Source organism: Hippoglossus hippoglossus, chromosome 7 (assembly GCF_009819705.1).
Source record: "Hippoglossus hippoglossus isolate fHipHip1 chromosome 7, fHipHip1.pri, whole genome shotgun sequence".
NCBI lineage: Eukaryota > Metazoa > Chordata > Actinopteri > Pleuronectiformes > Pleuronectidae > Hippoglossus > Hippoglossus hippoglossus.
In genome coordinates this window covers 16,540,182-16,556,226 of record NC_047157.1, presented here as the reverse complement: position 1 = coordinate 16,556,226, position 16,045 = coordinate 16,540,182, and the positions used below count along the sequence as shown (strand labels likewise).

General features: G+C 38.9%; 2 protein-coding genes across 3 annotated transcripts; both read right to left on the bottom strand.

Annotated features, from left to right (window-relative positions):
- Nucleotides 1-284: 284 nt before the first annotated feature.
- csrp1a (cysteine and glycine-rich protein 1a) lies at nt 285-7,170 on the bottom strand. 2 transcript variants are annotated; one of them, XM_034589449.1, is made up of 7 exons: nt 6,930-7,170; nt 4,764-4,898; nt 4,334-4,502; nt 4,061-4,187; nt 3,889-3,985; nt 512-678; nt 285-479 (listed from the first exon to the last, which is right to left on the bottom strand). In XM_034589449.1, exons 2-6 carry the CDS (start codon nt 4,870-4,872, stop codon nt 602-604), a joined length of 579 nt encoding a protein of 192 aa, XP_034445340.1. In that variant the 5' UTR covers nt 4,873-4,898; nt 6,930-7,170; the 3' UTR covers nt 285-479; nt 512-601. The 2 variants fall into 2 exon arrangements, with proteins under 2 accessions (XP_034445340.1, XP_034445339.1); XM_034589448.1 differs by having other exon boundaries at nt 6,934-7,168.
- Nucleotides 7,171-8,793: 1,623 nt separating this feature from the next.
- LOC117764015 (G2/M phase-specific E3 ubiquitin-protein ligase-like) lies at nt 8,794-13,336 on the bottom strand. The gene is made up of 9 exons (XM_034589411.1): nt 13,321-13,336; nt 12,688-12,728; nt 12,367-12,570; nt 12,193-12,279; nt 11,373-11,626; nt 11,128-11,250; nt 10,512-10,652; nt 9,401-9,536; nt 8,794-9,293 (listed from the first exon to the last, which is right to left on the bottom strand). The coding sequence occupies exons 2-9, from the start codon at nt 12,722-12,724 to the stop codon at nt 9,076-9,078; spliced, it is 1,200 nt and encodes a 399-aa protein (XP_034445302.1). The 5' UTR covers nt 12,725-12,728; nt 13,321-13,336; the 3' UTR covers nt 8,794-9,075.
- Between the last annotated feature and the right edge of the window lie 2,709 nt (nt 13,337-16,045).

The following is a 16,045-nucleotide window of genomic DNA, read 5'->3' as shown; positions in this document are numbered from 1 at the left end:
GAATGTGAAGAATGACATCCTCGCACATCATAATTCACATCTGCTCTAATGTGGAAGATCAGCTCCGTGGGTGGAGTGAAACTACAAACCACCTATGATGTGATGTGTCACAGTGATGTTATGTGAGGAATGGAAACAATGAGCATGTGTCATTTCTGAAAATTTAATCACACAACCCTCACCCTCCAAACAACTTTACCCCACTGCTACTTACATACACACAGGCACACATTTCATAATTTTTTAAAAAACTTTTATAAATTGGCTGCGAAAGAGATTTAATTGAGATTTAATTTGCAGAAAGGAAAAACAGTCCACCAATAAGAAGATACAATTCACATAGAGCAGATAGTACAAATCAGCAATAAAATGTCAATAGATATGTAACTCAGTATTAAACTGTAACAGCACAAATTATCATTATCTTTAAATGTGACTCCAGTGGTGTTACATTTTCTTCTGTAGGTTTATAATGCAGCATTAAAGTCAATCATGTGTTAGTCAGGTGCATGTAGACTGGCAGTAGTATGCCCCCTGCAGGAATAAGACAGTAGTATAGTTCTCTGGAAACCAGTTAGCCTGGGGGAGATCCCAGCGGCCTCTACTGAGTGTTGGTCAGTGCCCCGGCGCCTCCTCCGTATCCATATCCTTTGGGACCAAATTCTTTGCCATAGCATCCTGGAAGACAGAGACGTAAGATGAAATAATAAAAGTAAAAAACAAACAAACATGACCCTTTAATATCTTTCTAAAAAACAGTTATTGCCTTGCACATCATGATTTACATTATGAGCCACAGCCAGCGCCGGTTTTCAGCATTAGATTATTAAATTAGTTTTTGTTTGCTGGAAACACAAAAACACAACAACACCAAGTCTAGATTACAAACTAACACACTTTGATTAAAAGTAAAGTAAAGTGTTGGAACAAGCCTTTTGAGGGCTGCAAGCAGGACACTCCCCAATCCAAATATATACACATATAAACACCAACAATCACTAATCACTTACAGAGTGTTAATATGTGATGAAGACGAAAACACATTTTGTGTGCAGTTGGATACAAAGTCACAAGTCGGTGCAAATTCTAACAAGCTGAGGCAAAGATGTGTCCACAGGAAAACAACCCTAATCCACACATATGGTCTGTGCATGTGAATCCTTGTGTGTGTACACGAGGATTGGCTCATTTGATCCATTGTCAATCAATGGGGCTTTATATATTTTAATTATGACTAATATCAACAAAGCTGTAGAGAGACCCCTGGTGGCTCTGAGACTCTATGGCAGCTGCTTAGCTTATCCATGCTCCAGGTCAGCTCTATTAGTCCAGGTCTGACTAGTTTTACTGATAAAGCATATTTCATACACAGAGGTGGATTCAAGCTGCTGCACAAGGTCATAAGACAAACAACAAGGAGAAAGAATGTAAAGAAATCAATTCAAATCAGAAATCAGGGTTCAAAACAATAAACAAGAAAAATAAAAGAGATCACAAGAGTTAAAAAAGAGGTGAGAGAGAGAGATTAAAATATGTAAAGAAATAAAGAAATAAAAATATAAATCTGAATAATACAATGGATTCAAATACAGTAGATAGAAATGTGTAAAAGAACAAAATAAAAATTGAATAAAATACAGCGATGGTACCTGGACCTTGTAAAATAGTTTAGTGAAAGGCTCCTGTGAATAAATACTCAATCTGGTTTTAGAAAATGGTCAATATTTAAACCCATCTTCTCCCTAACACTAAACTGGCTCCACATTTTTGCTCTTAGTTTTTAATTGCAAGACTCAAGGGGATCTATTTTATTGACCGTATCCGAAATTGGACTGAGAGGAAATGACGTAGAAAAGGGAAAGCTAAAGGGAAACGAGTTGTAGGTCAAGATAGTGGTTCAGATGACAGGAAAATGGATGAAGATGGTTTGGAAGGTTTTGATAAGATTCAAGGAAGGAGGTGATATTCAAAGAGTTGGACCTGTAGCTGTTAACTACAGGCTAACATTGGAGAGATCAAGAAGGCAGAGGTGCTTAGTGTGGGACTCTTCTGATTCCATGTTAAAGTGAGGAGCAGAGGGATAAGGGTCTAAAGCTAAAGAGCAAATGCAAACAGGAAGTCAGTACAGGGGAAAAGTTGGAGAATGGAGCCACTATATGGTGATATATGGAATTGTTATTGCTGAGGACCTGCACAAGTTTAAGGTTGTCAGAGGAAGGAAGATATCAAATCTGAGACGTTTGAAAACTTGGAGACAGGATAGTTTGTCTGTGATACTTGAGTTCAAAGATGAGACTCTTCCCCAGTGGATGTCAATTGGATACATGAAGTTTAATGTGAGATGATACGTTCCCCCGCCTGTGAGATGTTATCAATGTCAGAAGTACATTGCAGCTTATTGCAAGGGGAAGCAGACATGTGGGAGATGTGGAGGGGAGCATCAAATGGTGAAGGAGCTCATAGTGTTGCCTACAAAGTCTTTAGAGCTGCGGTTACTAATTCTGAATGCAATTGATGATTTTCTTGGCAAATATTTGGACTGATTGAAACAAGGAAAAGTCCAACCCAGCAATGTGATATCCTTAATTTATGTATAAAGGTTAAAATGTTGCAAAGTAGGCCTGGTATAAAATCGCATTCATTCACCAGGTGCATTTGAAAAAGTGTGACATGAAATGAAAGAACCCTGTAAATGGGTAAATATTCAAAAAGACTGGTGTTACAGGAGTGTAACAAACTGTGGAGCCGTAATTAGTAATCCCTGACTGGAGTGCTAGTGCGCCCTCTGCTGTTTCATTGTGTGTATTACAACCCAGTCAACTAACTCAGACTAGCTTTTTCTTGTGTTTTTTCAATAATAAAACCAAAGTAAGAAAACTGACCCGATGAAATGACTAGAGCCCGACAGATTCATCGCTTGGCTGTTGATATTCGCTGATTTGAGTCTTTCACGGACATGTATACAGAATAAACAATGCAGAAAGGATAGAGAAGTATTTATGTTTACATTTTGCGTTAACAGTTTGTTGTATTTTCTATTTTATTTAAGTCGTACTATTTGGTTGCATTTGTTTTCTTTTTATCTATAGTGAGACCTCTGCCAAGGAGATTACGCTCTCATTTGCGTTTGTTAGTTAGCAGGATTACGCGAAAACTACTTCACTGATTTTCATGACATTTCTTGGGGTGGTGGGACATGACCCAAGGAACATGGACGAGGACAAGACGCGTTACATTTCCGTGTGGATCCTGATCAGGGGGCAGATCCAGGATTTTTTTTTCACTTTCTTTAACATTGCAAGAGAGGGCCTTTTTCAACATATTTGTAAATAGAAATCCATATCTATCTTATACGTGGTTTCACAAGGTCACTGTTGGGTCTTGCCGAAGGTCTGCACTCTGCTGTATGCCGTTATAGTTTCCATTACAGTTTATGGTTCAAATCAATCCAAGATATCAAGCTCAATTTCTTTGTCATAAGGGTTTGATAATAATACCTTTATGAAGCAATCTATCTGTCTCTCTATGTATCTCTATCCTTTTCTATCTATCTCTGTCTATATATCTATCTCCATCTTTCTATCTATCTAACTTTATCTATCTCTATATGTATCAGTATCGGATATTTTGGACTCCCTAATATTGACATCAGTCCACTTATCGGTTGGGCTCTAAACATTCCTTACAATGAGCTCTTCAGACATTTTATTCCAGTTTAGATTTATATGGAACCACAGTTGCAGACTTAGGTCTTGTGTTGGTTGTGGCAGCCAGACATTAACTCATAACAACAATCTGATCTGAACACGTGTGGTGAAGAATGCTGGTTCGGTACCATGTCATCGTAAGTCATTCTTGGTATGTGAGGTGCAGACGGTGAAGTTTTACCTTTGCAGTAGATTTGTCCATCCTTGTCATTTAACGTGGTCGACTCGAGGCCCTTCCCACACGAGGCGCAGCTGAAACAGCTATTCTTATGCCACGACTGTAAATAGAACATCCATTTCAAAAGGGGCACGTTTTTGCGTGCGTGCGTGTGTGTGTGTGTGTTGCTTCTTACACTCCCAGCTGCAATCACTTTCTCATTGGCATAGACTGACTTGCCGCAGCGAGCGCACTTGTCTGCCCCTCCATACCTCGAAGCTTGCGGGGTTGGGTTTGGGCTGTTGGTAGAGCGAGGACGAGGTCTGATGGAGAATGAAATCAAAAATGTATATGAAGACCCTTAAAAGACGTGTGTGTGTGTGTGTGTGTGTGTGTGTGTGTGTGTGTGTGTGTGTGTGTGTGTGTGTGTGTGTGTGTGTGTGTGTGTGTGTGTGTGTGTTACACTCACTCTTCATGTGTTACACCATAAGACTCTGCCTTGTCCATGCTGAGGACCCCTGCTCCCACGCCATAACCGTAGCCTTTTGGCCCGAACTGCTTGCCATAGCACGACTTGCAGAAGAGGTCATCATTATGAGAAGCAACAGTCGTGCTGTCCAAGCTTTTATGACACACAGCTACACAAACACATGCACATCCATATATTTTTATACAGATGGTTCTGAGCACATTTGTGATTTTAAACACGCTCCTGCTTACTTTACAAGTAGTATAGCATTTGAGAGTCAATTTTAATTACTTATGCATGGTACCATATAACCAAATTTTCTTCTCTTATATTGCTCTCTCTACTGATGTATACATTTTCCTCTAAGAATTTATGAAGTCTGATGATTTACACATTGACAATCACAGCAAGCAACAAAAAGGTTTCTCACAGCATATGAAGCATCTCTTGTGGAATCTCCGCCCTTCACTGCGCACCTCCTCTGCGGAGTAAACCGTCTTTGAACAGCCGTCGCACTTGTCCCCTCCTCCATACGACATCTTAACTGATGTGATGTGATTAATGTCTGCAACATAAATACAGAAACACACACACACCCCGATCAGTCAGATGTATGGAAAACCGTTTGTGCAGAAGCTGTTTATGTAAATGAGCACCTGAAATAAGAAGAGTTATTACCTCTGCCAGGGTTGGATTTTTTTTTAGCAGGATTATGAAAAAAGTCTCAAACCGATTACCATGAAACTTGGTGGAAGGTTGCAGAATGGTTTAAAGGAAGATCCCATTAAATCTTTTTTTCCCCTTTTTGAGAATTGTGGGATATTGCTCAAACTTTTCACTGACTGTTTGCAATTTGGTGCAGATCCAAATAAAAATCCAGATCTAGTGATTTTCGTAAGGGGACTGTTGGGTTTATCCATTTTATCTATGTTTCAGCAACTAGAGCCAATGTGATTTAGATGGTGACATAAGGGGAAAAACTATGAAAATGCTGCAGCTAAAATGATGCTAAAAAGCGCTTTGAGTGGTCAACAAGACTAGTAAAGCGCTATATAAATGCAGACCATTTAAAAGTATTTACTGGTTCTCTTGTTTTACTCAGCAGGAAACAACCGCTGCAGCTCCACGTGGTTCATCTTTTTCTGTGGTCAGAAGGCGGAGCTTAGCTCTCAATTCAGATTAAGAGTTTATGCCATTTCCTGTCGCTGTTGGGACACACTTCCTATTTTTTTATGATTTTCTTCTTGCGAGTCGGAGCATACAATGCGGTAACTGATCAGTGAATCACCCAGAGAAACTGGGCGTGAACCAAAATGCCAGTTAAACACCACACCTCTTTGCTGCTGCCACCAGACTGCTGCTTGATGTGAATATGAGCTCATGCTATGATATGAGCTCAAGATCGAGACAAAGAGAGAGAGAGGAATGGTTGACTGCAAAGAAAAAGAAATGCAGCTTCCTCCAGATTGTTTTCTGGGATTGTGGGTGAATTTAATCCAAGGTGATTCATTCATTATAAAAATGTGTGAAACTGTACAAGAAGCACCATATATTGTATCATGTATTGAATTATTTTTGCAAAAGTCCTACCTACCAAACCAGAGAGAATTCATATCAACAGACACACGCCAATGGGCCTTTTCAAAATACTGAATGTACAGACTGGCAGCTTGTATATTCTACAGTCCTGAAAACCAGACAGATTTCCTTTTGATAAAAGCAAAAATGTCAGGAATGTTTTTGTCCCAGAATTGAAACGTATCATTTCAGAACTTTAAGGTGGTAAGTCGAGTCATGTTTTAAAGTTTTTGTTATTTTACAGCAATTTTGGAGGCAAGACTATCGAATGAGGAGCAGATTAAGAAGGTGGAAGCTTGGAAAAGAGCTGAGAGTCATGATGTGGAAGTTAAATCGGAGCTCCAGGAGAAAGAAAGTTAAGAAAAACACCAGAATATTACATTTCATCTGAGGAAAAAAGGGGGTTTTATGTATATAGATTTGTACGGGCTGCTCTGACAGATAACTGATAACTAGTCATCTCACTCGCTCTCACTGACATGACCACATGGGCAAATGCACATAAAGATAGTATAGAGAGAGTAGTGTCACTTCACAGACTGATCTAAAACGTTTTTGAGAAAGATGAGGTTTATGATTTGCTTATCTCATAATCATATCTCGTTTATTTGCGCAATATTCTTGAGGATGCATTCTGGTACGTGCTCATGGTGGCTCTGCAAGTTGAGGCATGTGGAGATACAAACAAGTTGTGCAGGAATGCTCTATTAAAACAGTGAAGGTAAGGAGTACAACCTTTGTATAAATCCAGAAGTCTACACCTGAAGTTTGTGACTGCTTGTGACATTTGTATGATCTTTCAGTTGCTACACTTTGTCGCCTTAACCAGAGAGCGTAAAGATCTTCTTGTACTGTAGCAAGCCAACTAGTGGGATACACATCATAGTTCTTCAAACAAAGAAGTCTCCTCTGGCCTGACTTGCACCAGAGATTAATGTTTTCCCATCATGCATAGCCAGAAAGATTAGGAAATTAAGAGGAAGCGAACAAAAAAACAGGAAATAATAATTGACATGACTTACGTGCTGCTCTGTCGCTCAGTGATGGACAGCTTCGATTCCTTGATCTGAGAGGCGTTAATGCAGCACCAGAGTGTGTTCAGGAAACAGCCTGGCAGAAGTGGGTGGAGGAGTTGTAGTCGGCAAGAGTGAAGGTGTCCAATAGTATGACTTTGTCCTTGTTATTCAAGTATATTTTAGCTATGTGCCTTTCCTCATTGTTCCAGACGTGCTGAAAGGGTGGAGCTTCTGTTCTTGTTGCTCCAGTCTGCAAAGTAGTTGTGGGTTGAGTGAAAGGGGGGCGTGGGCGTGTAAGTGAGTGAGTGAGAGCTTTAATGGGGAGGGAACTTGGTTTGAAAAATAAATATTTTATGCCTACAAAGAACTGGAGCTATAAAAAGTGATAAACAATATAAAGAAAAATATTAAAAACAAAAAGAGGTATAGTACCCAGTAACTTTTTCTCCGTGGTAGCAGACTGAACATGGAAGTATGCATAAGAGCTGACGTTAGAGCTGCAAGAAAGATTTACACTGCAATCAACAACTAGTCACCTCACATAAAGTAGGGGAACTGAACTTTTGCACAGGTTTTGAACGCACCAAAGATGCATTGAGTATTTGGGATCTGATCAATCACCACACCAGATTCGCAGGGTTTCTCTGACACGTGCTGGGTCTCATATGAAAGACCTTCTCAGCTGACCTCCTCTGACCTGCCACAGGTTCACAATGGACTGAAACTCATTGTTGGATCTGTCAAGACAGATGTTAATGTTAGGTTTGAAAAGCAACATTGTTTTTAAGTTGGGTGACTTTGTGGTAAAGCAACCTGTCAAACCTGAAATACCTGGTGATAAATAACATACCTGCATTGTGTAACGTCCATACCTGATATAAGGACTGTTACTATGGTACTGTGAGGCACTAGATTAGTAAGAAATACTGCAGATTAGATAAATGCTGTACAAAGTATTTATCTTGAGCTTTATCTTAAATGGCCATCAGATTATTACCTCTGCCTATGAGGTTATATTTTCTTCACTGTTTGTTTGCTAGTTCGCAGTATTTTGCTATTCAACCGATTTCCATGAAATTTGGTGGAAGGCTGTGGCTCCTCTCTATGTCTGTGGTAAATGGTAAATCAGCTCTCGTCGGCCTTGCACAGTTAATAGGATACAGTGTCAAAGTAATTCCAGCCTGTGGACTTTATCACCACAAACTTAAATGACCTTTAGAAGCCACTTGCATATGTTTAATGGATGAGAAGGCATTCATACATATTGGAGATGCTTGAGAATACAGAGAAACTGATAACTGATATCTGCTGCCATCATGTGGTTATAATGGGTACAGGGCCCACATACCATTTAAAATCTCCAGATTATTTTCCAAATGAATTGTTTTGTGAGATAATAGAAAATGGGATATTCAGAGCACAAGTGGACTTTTTAGGATAACTTGCTTTCTTGGACTAAGAGTACGAATATTGTAGCATTTTTGTATAAATATGACTTTTAATCAAATATCAGCATTATTGCTGATTGATTTTTTTCTGTTGAAGAATCAACTCAACCGAAGCTTAGATTCAGCTCCATATTGGAAATTGTTCTTAAAAATACATTTGGAACCTTTATGTATAAATTCATCAATCTGTGACATACGGGAAGGATCATAATCTGCGTGTTTGGTGCATATTAAAATAAAGGGAATTATTAATATAAAATACAATTGAAATAAGTTTATGTCAGAAGATAAGCTCTGTGTTTTTAGAATTTTTTAAAAACATTTCTTAAAAATCAATTGGTTTGGGTTGATTGGACCACATAAAAAAAAAAGAAGAATCTTTAGACCAAAAAATGATTAATTTATAATGACTAGTAGTTGCAGCCCTATAGCTAATCAATACCACCTGTAATGCATAACTAAACAAGAAAGTCCTAACCAACATAACAGTTGACTCACTAGGGGGCAGCACTGTAATTTCCCTATAAATTGACCTCATATACCTTTAAACTGAAAATAAAGAGATATGATGAGAAAAAATGTTGAGGAAAAGATGAGAAATAAAAGATTTGTTTATTATACACATTTTAACAGTCCCACACTCACCCACAGTTTCCACACATTCAGTCCACACACACACTCATAAGATCATTATTTACAATCAGGGACAGCCAAAACCACTGTAACTGGTGGATATGCACGCGCACAAATCTTGATGAAAGGTTTGGTATGTTGTGTAATGCCTCGGCAGCCTCAGCTTCTCAAAACACGTGGAGGCGGTGGGAAGTGTGGCCTCTACCACTTCCACCTTCATCTCTGCGGTGGGTATCTCCCACCCTATCCAGAACTTTATGAGGCTCTTTAACTCAACTGGAGACACTATGTGGAAAAAAAAGAAAAGAAGCTGGTAAGACGGCAAACAATCTGCTGAACAGACGTCGTGCTACAGAGGTTAAAGAAATCACAGTAAAAACAGTCAAACGTACCATTTTCGATAAATGTTTTCAAGTAGAGAGTCACTCGATGTACATCCATGATGTCGGACTCGTCAACATCATCTTCTCTGAAGCTCTCAAAGAAGATCGTAACAGACGAAGGCCATATGATGCAATCCAAGATCATCTGAAACAACATGTAACTCCAGCTGTATTCAAAATAATATGATCTCCTTAGTATTTGATACTTTTACAGAGGCAAAATAAGAATCTGTAGTCAGTTATTGTAGCCAGTTCTCAATCTCTATTATAAGATGTGATGATGCTGCACTAAAATCTAACAGGACGAGGATAGAGACAAACCCTTGATCTGAAGTTATGAGAAGGTTATTTGTGACTTTTGCCAAGACTGTCTCCGTGCTGTGATGACCTGTAACCCCTGACTGAAAGTCTTCATAGACATAATTTTTCTGGAGAAAGTCACATAGCTTAATTAGGGCTTAATCCTGATGATAACGAGAGATTGATTGTATTCAGTAAAGTACTATTTATTAAGGACATAAATAACTACAGAACTATTACGGACTGAAGTAACTATGTAGGAATTGGGTCTAAAATACAAGTTGTTATTTTTAACAATATCTTTAATTTGATGTTAAGGCAACGCAAAAGTTTTAAGCCAAAAATACTGTTTCACTTAAATTTAGAAGGGAATTTTACACATCAGTATGTTTACAGGTCTTGGGGAGTATTATTACATATGTGGAGATTTTGGATCTTTGTGGCTGTCGAGTGAGCTCCACAAAATTAAAATTATTAAATTAAATCCATATGTTTCGTCACTTGAAGTTTGAAACAGAAAAATATAAACCAGAATCTCTGACTGAATTGGGAACAGGTTGCAGTGTGGGAAATGTAGGATAGGATACGCGGTATAAAAGGAGTGCAATTTAAGGAGTGCAATACATACTGAGGTATGTGTAAAGGCGTATTATACATATATTGCGTACATTTTGGAAAACAAGTGGCAATATTTGTCACCATAATGATTTTAACTCTTCCACCGATTTCCTTTCCACACAATAAATACAATTTTTGTAAGAACTATAGTAAAAAAATCTATAAAACATTATTGGATTAGTGTTAGTTTACTCTTCAGTACCTGAGGAGTGAGTTCTGCCTCTGATTCTCTGGGAAACAGGAATGGGATTGTGTCTCTTCTGTGAATGAGCAGCAGCCACAGTCCGGTCTCTTTTAAACCTTTTTGGAACTGATTGATTTGAGGCCTTGTTCGTTCAATAACCTGCAGCAGAGGAGAAAAGGTAACACAACACAAAATAATTAACTGGCAAATCATCTCTATGGAAGATAATGAAGTGATGTTTTGATTCTCTGGTCTCTGCACAATCTCTATAAGCAGCGAATAAATGTGTTCTCATGTAGCTCACTTAATGATGCCAAAAAGTAGCTGTATATAAATGAGTAAGTCCTCATTACTATTGGCCTATATGAGAGGCAAATGGCCTTTGCATTGACTACTGGGTACTGTATAAATGACTATGAATGACAGATGTCTGTCAGTAGAAAAGTCGCTCTGACCAATTCGAAAGAGAATTTGAAATGATTGTCTCTATTAGAACATGATAAATGCTCTTTGGAATAATTAACATCATGTGGTGGTGAAATAATGTTATCTAATGACGGAGCCTTCATTGTGTTTAGCATGAGGGTTGAGAAGCTAAAGCAGAGAACATGTAAAAATAACTTTTAACATTTACAGCATGAAAGAGAATCTTCTCAGACAGCTGTTTCCTGTTGGTGGCATTTGGTGCTGGCAGGTTCCACGAGCGGCAGAGCTGATGGACGCAGTCAGATTCTTTTAATTCAGCATCTCCTTCAAGCTGGAAAAAAACCCAATTGGAAATATGTTTGTGAAACTGAGTGCAGTTTTTAATACTGAGTCTTGTAAAGGATATGGTGTCTATCATGTGACACGTTGGCCTCATTTAAACTCCCTTCTCACCATTTCGACTGCGTCACGGATGTCGAGGTCAGGGCAGTCTCGTATTGTCACAGGAGTCGTCTCCAGCGAGCCTTCAAAGAGAGTGTGCATAATGGCTGTGCTGAGTCCTGGGAAACTTGGGCCTTGGTGCAAGAAGGAATGGCCGATCATCCGGCCAGCGATGGTGAACATGTCCCTGTCGAGCAGTTCACGTGAAACTGAGGGAATTTGGTGATCGCGCTCACCTTCAAAGAGTTTCGTGATGGCTGCATTTCCTGTAAAGTTGAATGAGGAGGTTAATGAGTAGGAGGTATCATTTCTTAAATATGTATATTTCAAACCTGCAAATTAGTTACAATATCACTTAAAACTTAGCTTGGTTCACTTCAGATAACAGACGGTGATTAGTGCTGCAGGTTCACCACTGATCAGTCTCAATGATTTTCTTGACTTATCAGTTAATCATGAGTTAATCAGTCGACCATAACTGATTGGTCTCTTCCATCTTTCCATTAGCTACACCCCTTATCCTGTAAGCGCTGCGGGGGGGAGTTGTAGCAAAATATGTAACATAGTTCTAGTTGTTGTCAGACATTTTAATTAAGAATTGTTACATATAATATCTTTAACCCCAACCTGCAGGTCTATGGACCAGGAGGAAGCAGGAGAAAAACCCAGGCGGACATGGAGAGAACATGCAAACTCCACAGAAAGACCCCTGAACCCTCTCGCTGTATGACGACTATGCTAACCACTGCACCACCAGGGACTGGTAATCCTAACCTGGTATGTTAGTTACCTATTGTGTCAGTCACTGCTGTTGTTGTGAGTTGTGTCTAACCTAAGTTTATATGGAATCCACTTATAAGCTTGTAGATCACTGTCGACATCATGTGACGGCTGACTCCACTTCCTGTCGCCACATCCCCTGTGGACACACCCACATTTTTTTTTTATTTAGCAAAAATCGCTACTTTTAACCAGTGACGCTTATTTAACTCAAGAGTGACTTTACCTTGAAGTTTGCACTGAAGTGGCGACGCCCACTGGATGTTGTCTTTCTTGTAGAAAGCGACCAAATCTTGGTCTTGCTCCTGCTTGTCTTTTCTGATGTCCACATACAGAAATAGACTTTTTAAATCTTTGTTGCTGTGAAGAAGTTCGTGGCAAAATAGCTGCCCAGCGTGTTTTGGGTCTGACACTGTTCTCCATTTAGAGACTGAACCAAAAAAAGAGCAAAACAAGGACACAGAACATGAAAAGTTTGAAATATTCTCGATTCACAAATGAAAAAAGACAATTTTAGAAAACATTAGATTAAAGAAGCATATCCTGCCTGTGGTCCTTGTTGAAATGTCCTCAGCTTCCTCCATATTTCTGTGTATGTAAACGATAGGTAAGGGACAGGATTGATGGTGAATGCTGTGACAGTCCTGTGAGTGAACAGGTCTACCAACATGTCAAAATGCAGGGCTGATGTTTACTGCACTGCAGCTTGTCTTGACCCTCGGGCAAGAGGGAAAAAAGAGGCTCGTCAACTCCTCCTTAAATTAAAGAAGCCTTTTAGAGCAGAGGTGAAAAGAACCTCAAACAAAGTCCAGCTGCCTTCATCTAGCACTTAGAAATGCTCCTTAACTTCTGAACAATTTGGATCACCCAACAAATGTTGCTCTTCAGTCTAAGGTACTTTGCTTTTGACCATTTGACTTTTCAGAAAAGGAAAGGATATTCTAACTAAACCTTGTTGTTGAATATATAGACATACTGTTCCCCCTAAAGCTGTAAACTTTCAAATGTATTTATTCAAATGAATATTATTCAAATATTTAGGAATGACACAGACTTAGTTTCATTTCCTGCAGATTATTCAGCAGAAAAATGTCTACATCAGAGTAATAGTAAGAATCATCATTCTGTTCAGTCATAAATAAAGATACAACAAGCAGCAGGTACAGTGACTGTTGCTTACCTGTGGAGATCTCCTCTCCACTGCTGTCAGTGTGTTATTGTGGCTGGGTGTGAATTCAAGCTCCTATTGATCTAAGCTGGTTTAACTTGTCAGTACAGGTATTGTAAAAGCAGAAGAGCTCTAGACACTTTGCCTGAGGCAGTTCAAGTTTTTTAAATGGTACTTTTTAAAGGACAGTCAACACATTCCTTCTGCTTAGAGCTGGGCAGTATGGTTCAAGTCAATGTTACAAGAACATTCCTCCAATATCCCCCTTTTTCTTTTTACCCTTTTACCCTTTTTTTTTCTATCACACTTTTTTAAAATTATATTGAAATATCAACCACATCTTTTCACAACATTTATTCGTGCTATTTACTTAAGTGTAAATATATATTTTTTCACTGTTTACCCAATTAAAAACTAAAACATAAACATTGATCACATGAAGACTGGGGGCCTGCAGCTGTGACCCAGACATGTATACAGTAACTGGTGGAATATAGGTGCAAGGAATCCAAAACATTATCCAAAACATCTCCCATACTAAACACGTATAGTAATTCATTCATGATTCTTCGCCTAAATACAAAATTCGTCCCAGGAGCCATTTGCTGGAGACATTCTCGGCCTATAGCAGCATAAGAGCTGGTCCGAGACCGACCTGGAGCAGCTCTAACTATAAGCTTTAACAAAAAGGAATGTAGAATGTTGAATGTAGAGAGGTTGTCTGCCTCCCAAACTGAAACTGGAAGATGATTCAACAGTAGACGAACTTGATCGCTGAAAGCTCCTATTCTACTTTTCGAGACTTTAGGGATAACAAGTAATCCGGGAGCGCAGTGCCCTAGTGGGGTGATATGGTACTATGAGCTCTTTAAGGTATCATGGTGCCATATTATTTAGGGCTTTTTTTAGGTGAGAAGAAGATTTTTCAATTATATTATAAATTTAAGAGGAAGCCTGTGTGGTAAAGCTAATACAGGAGAAATGTGATCTATTTTCCTAATTCATGTCAGGACACGTGCTGCTGCATTTTGGACAAGCTGCAGAGTCTTTAAAGACATACTGGTAGAGCCTAATAACACGGAATTACAAATATCAAGTCTGGAAGTAACAAAGGCATAGACACATTTTTCTGCATCTTTTTGAGACAGGACGTCGGCGGTCCTAGATATTAGTTTTAAATAAGAATCAAAGGACAAATCGGGGTCAAAGACACCGCCCAAATTATTGACGGTTTCACTGGAGGCAAGGGCAAAGCAATCTAGAATAGCTATTTCATTAGATAATGCATCCCTGAGGTGTTTAGGGCCGAGTTTTAGAACTTCTGGTTTATCTAAGTTTAATAAGACAAAAGTGCGGATCATCCAGGTTTTTATTAGTTTATTGATTACATTGCTCTGGTTATATTTACAAGTATAAGGGGGTGTCATCCGCATAGCAGTGAAAATATACTGAGGTTGCCCTGATGGTTCCTAATGGAAGCAGATTTACCTTTAGCCTCAGCGTACCCTCAAGTTCGGCCTGTAACATTGATTACAAGCCCAAAACACTTGATGGCGTTAAAGTGCACAGTTATGTCCCTAACATCCGCTTGTGGCCACTAAAACCTGCTAACATCTACTGGTAGTTGTTAACCTAAATTGTGCAGAAGACCTTCAAACGTAAAAGGGATATTCAACATCTCGTCCTATATTCTCAATAAGGTGAATAAAATTGGGCCGAGCACAGAACCCTGAGGAACCCTGTGATTAACTTTGGTCCGCACAGATGACCCATCATTAATTTGCACAAAATGGAATCGATATGATGAATAGGATTTGAACCATAATTAGGGTGGTTCCCTTTAATGCCAGTTCTCAATCTCTGTTATAAGATGTGATGATGCTGCACTAAAATCGAACAGGACGAGGATAGAGACAAACCCTTGATCTGAAGTTATGAGAAGGTCATTTGTGACTTTTGCCAAGACTGTCTCCGTGCTGTGATGACCTCTAAACCCTGACTGAAAGTCTTCATAGACATAATTTTTCTGGAGAAAGTCACACAGCTTAATTAGGGCTTAATCCTGATGATAACGAGAGATTGATTGTATTCAGTAAAGTACTATTTATTAAGGACATAAATAACTACTGAACTATTACGGACTGAAGTAACTATGTAGGAATTGGGTCTAAAATACAAGTTGTGGGTTTATACGATGAGATAATTGAGGTCAGCTGATTAAGGTTAATCGGAGAGAGGCTGTCTGAATGAATAACAGAAGTCTCAGTTGTTCCTGATTATCTTTCAACCATGATTTTACACATCCATCAAGGCTAAACAGTGCCCTTAAATTGAATCAAGCTGAACCACATTGCACACACTCATAGATATCAGTTCTCTAGTTGTGCCTGATTTTATTCATCAAGATCCATGATTTATTTCCCTTATCCAATCTCACAATGTTAAAGGAAGTGGAAAAAAAATCTGGATCTGCACCTAAATTGAATTAGTTCTTCCCGGGGTCATGCCCCACCCCTCTTTCATGGAGATCAGTTGAGTAGATTTAGCATAATCCTGATTACGAACTACCCAGCAAGCAAACAGACCGGGGGGATTTCTCACTAATTCAACTTTCTGGATATGTAATGAAGTTTTGCAGCAGAAGAAATGAGCTAAAAACTTTAGTGCACACAGATATAATTTGCACATTTAAAAAGTTTTTGTAGCTTTTGAAATATTTTGTGTAGATTTTGTTTCA

What these genes read in the sequence shown, in the direction of transcription:
- csrp1a (XM_034589449.1), bottom strand. Translation starts at nt 4,872, where the DNA reads ATGTCGTATGGAGGAGGGGACAAGTGCGACGGCTGTTCAAAGACGGTT. An exon ending in AAGTGATTGCAGCTGGGAGT is followed by an intron (nt 3,986 to 4,060) that starts GTAAGAAGCAAC and finishes TTCTATTTACAG; the next exon opens with TCGTGGCATAAGAATAGCTG. An exon ending in TGGACAAATCTACTGCAAAG is followed by an intron (nt 679 to 3,888) that starts GTAAAACTTCAC and finishes TCTGTCTTCCAG; the next exon opens with GATGCTATGGCAAAGAATTT.
- LOC117764015 (XM_034589411.1), bottom strand. Translation starts at nt 12,724, where the DNA reads ATGGAGGAAGCTGAGGACATTTCAACAAGGACCACAG. An exon ending in ACTTCAGTGCAAACTTCAAG is followed by an intron (nt 12,280 to 12,366) that starts GTAAAGTCACTC and finishes GTGTGTCCACAG; the next exon opens with GGGATGTGGCGACAGGAAGT. An exon ending in AGAAGATTCTCTTTCATGCT is followed by an intron (nt 10,653 to 11,127) that starts GTAAATGTTAAA and finishes CCTCTGCTGCAG; the next exon opens with GTTATTGAACGAACAAGGCC.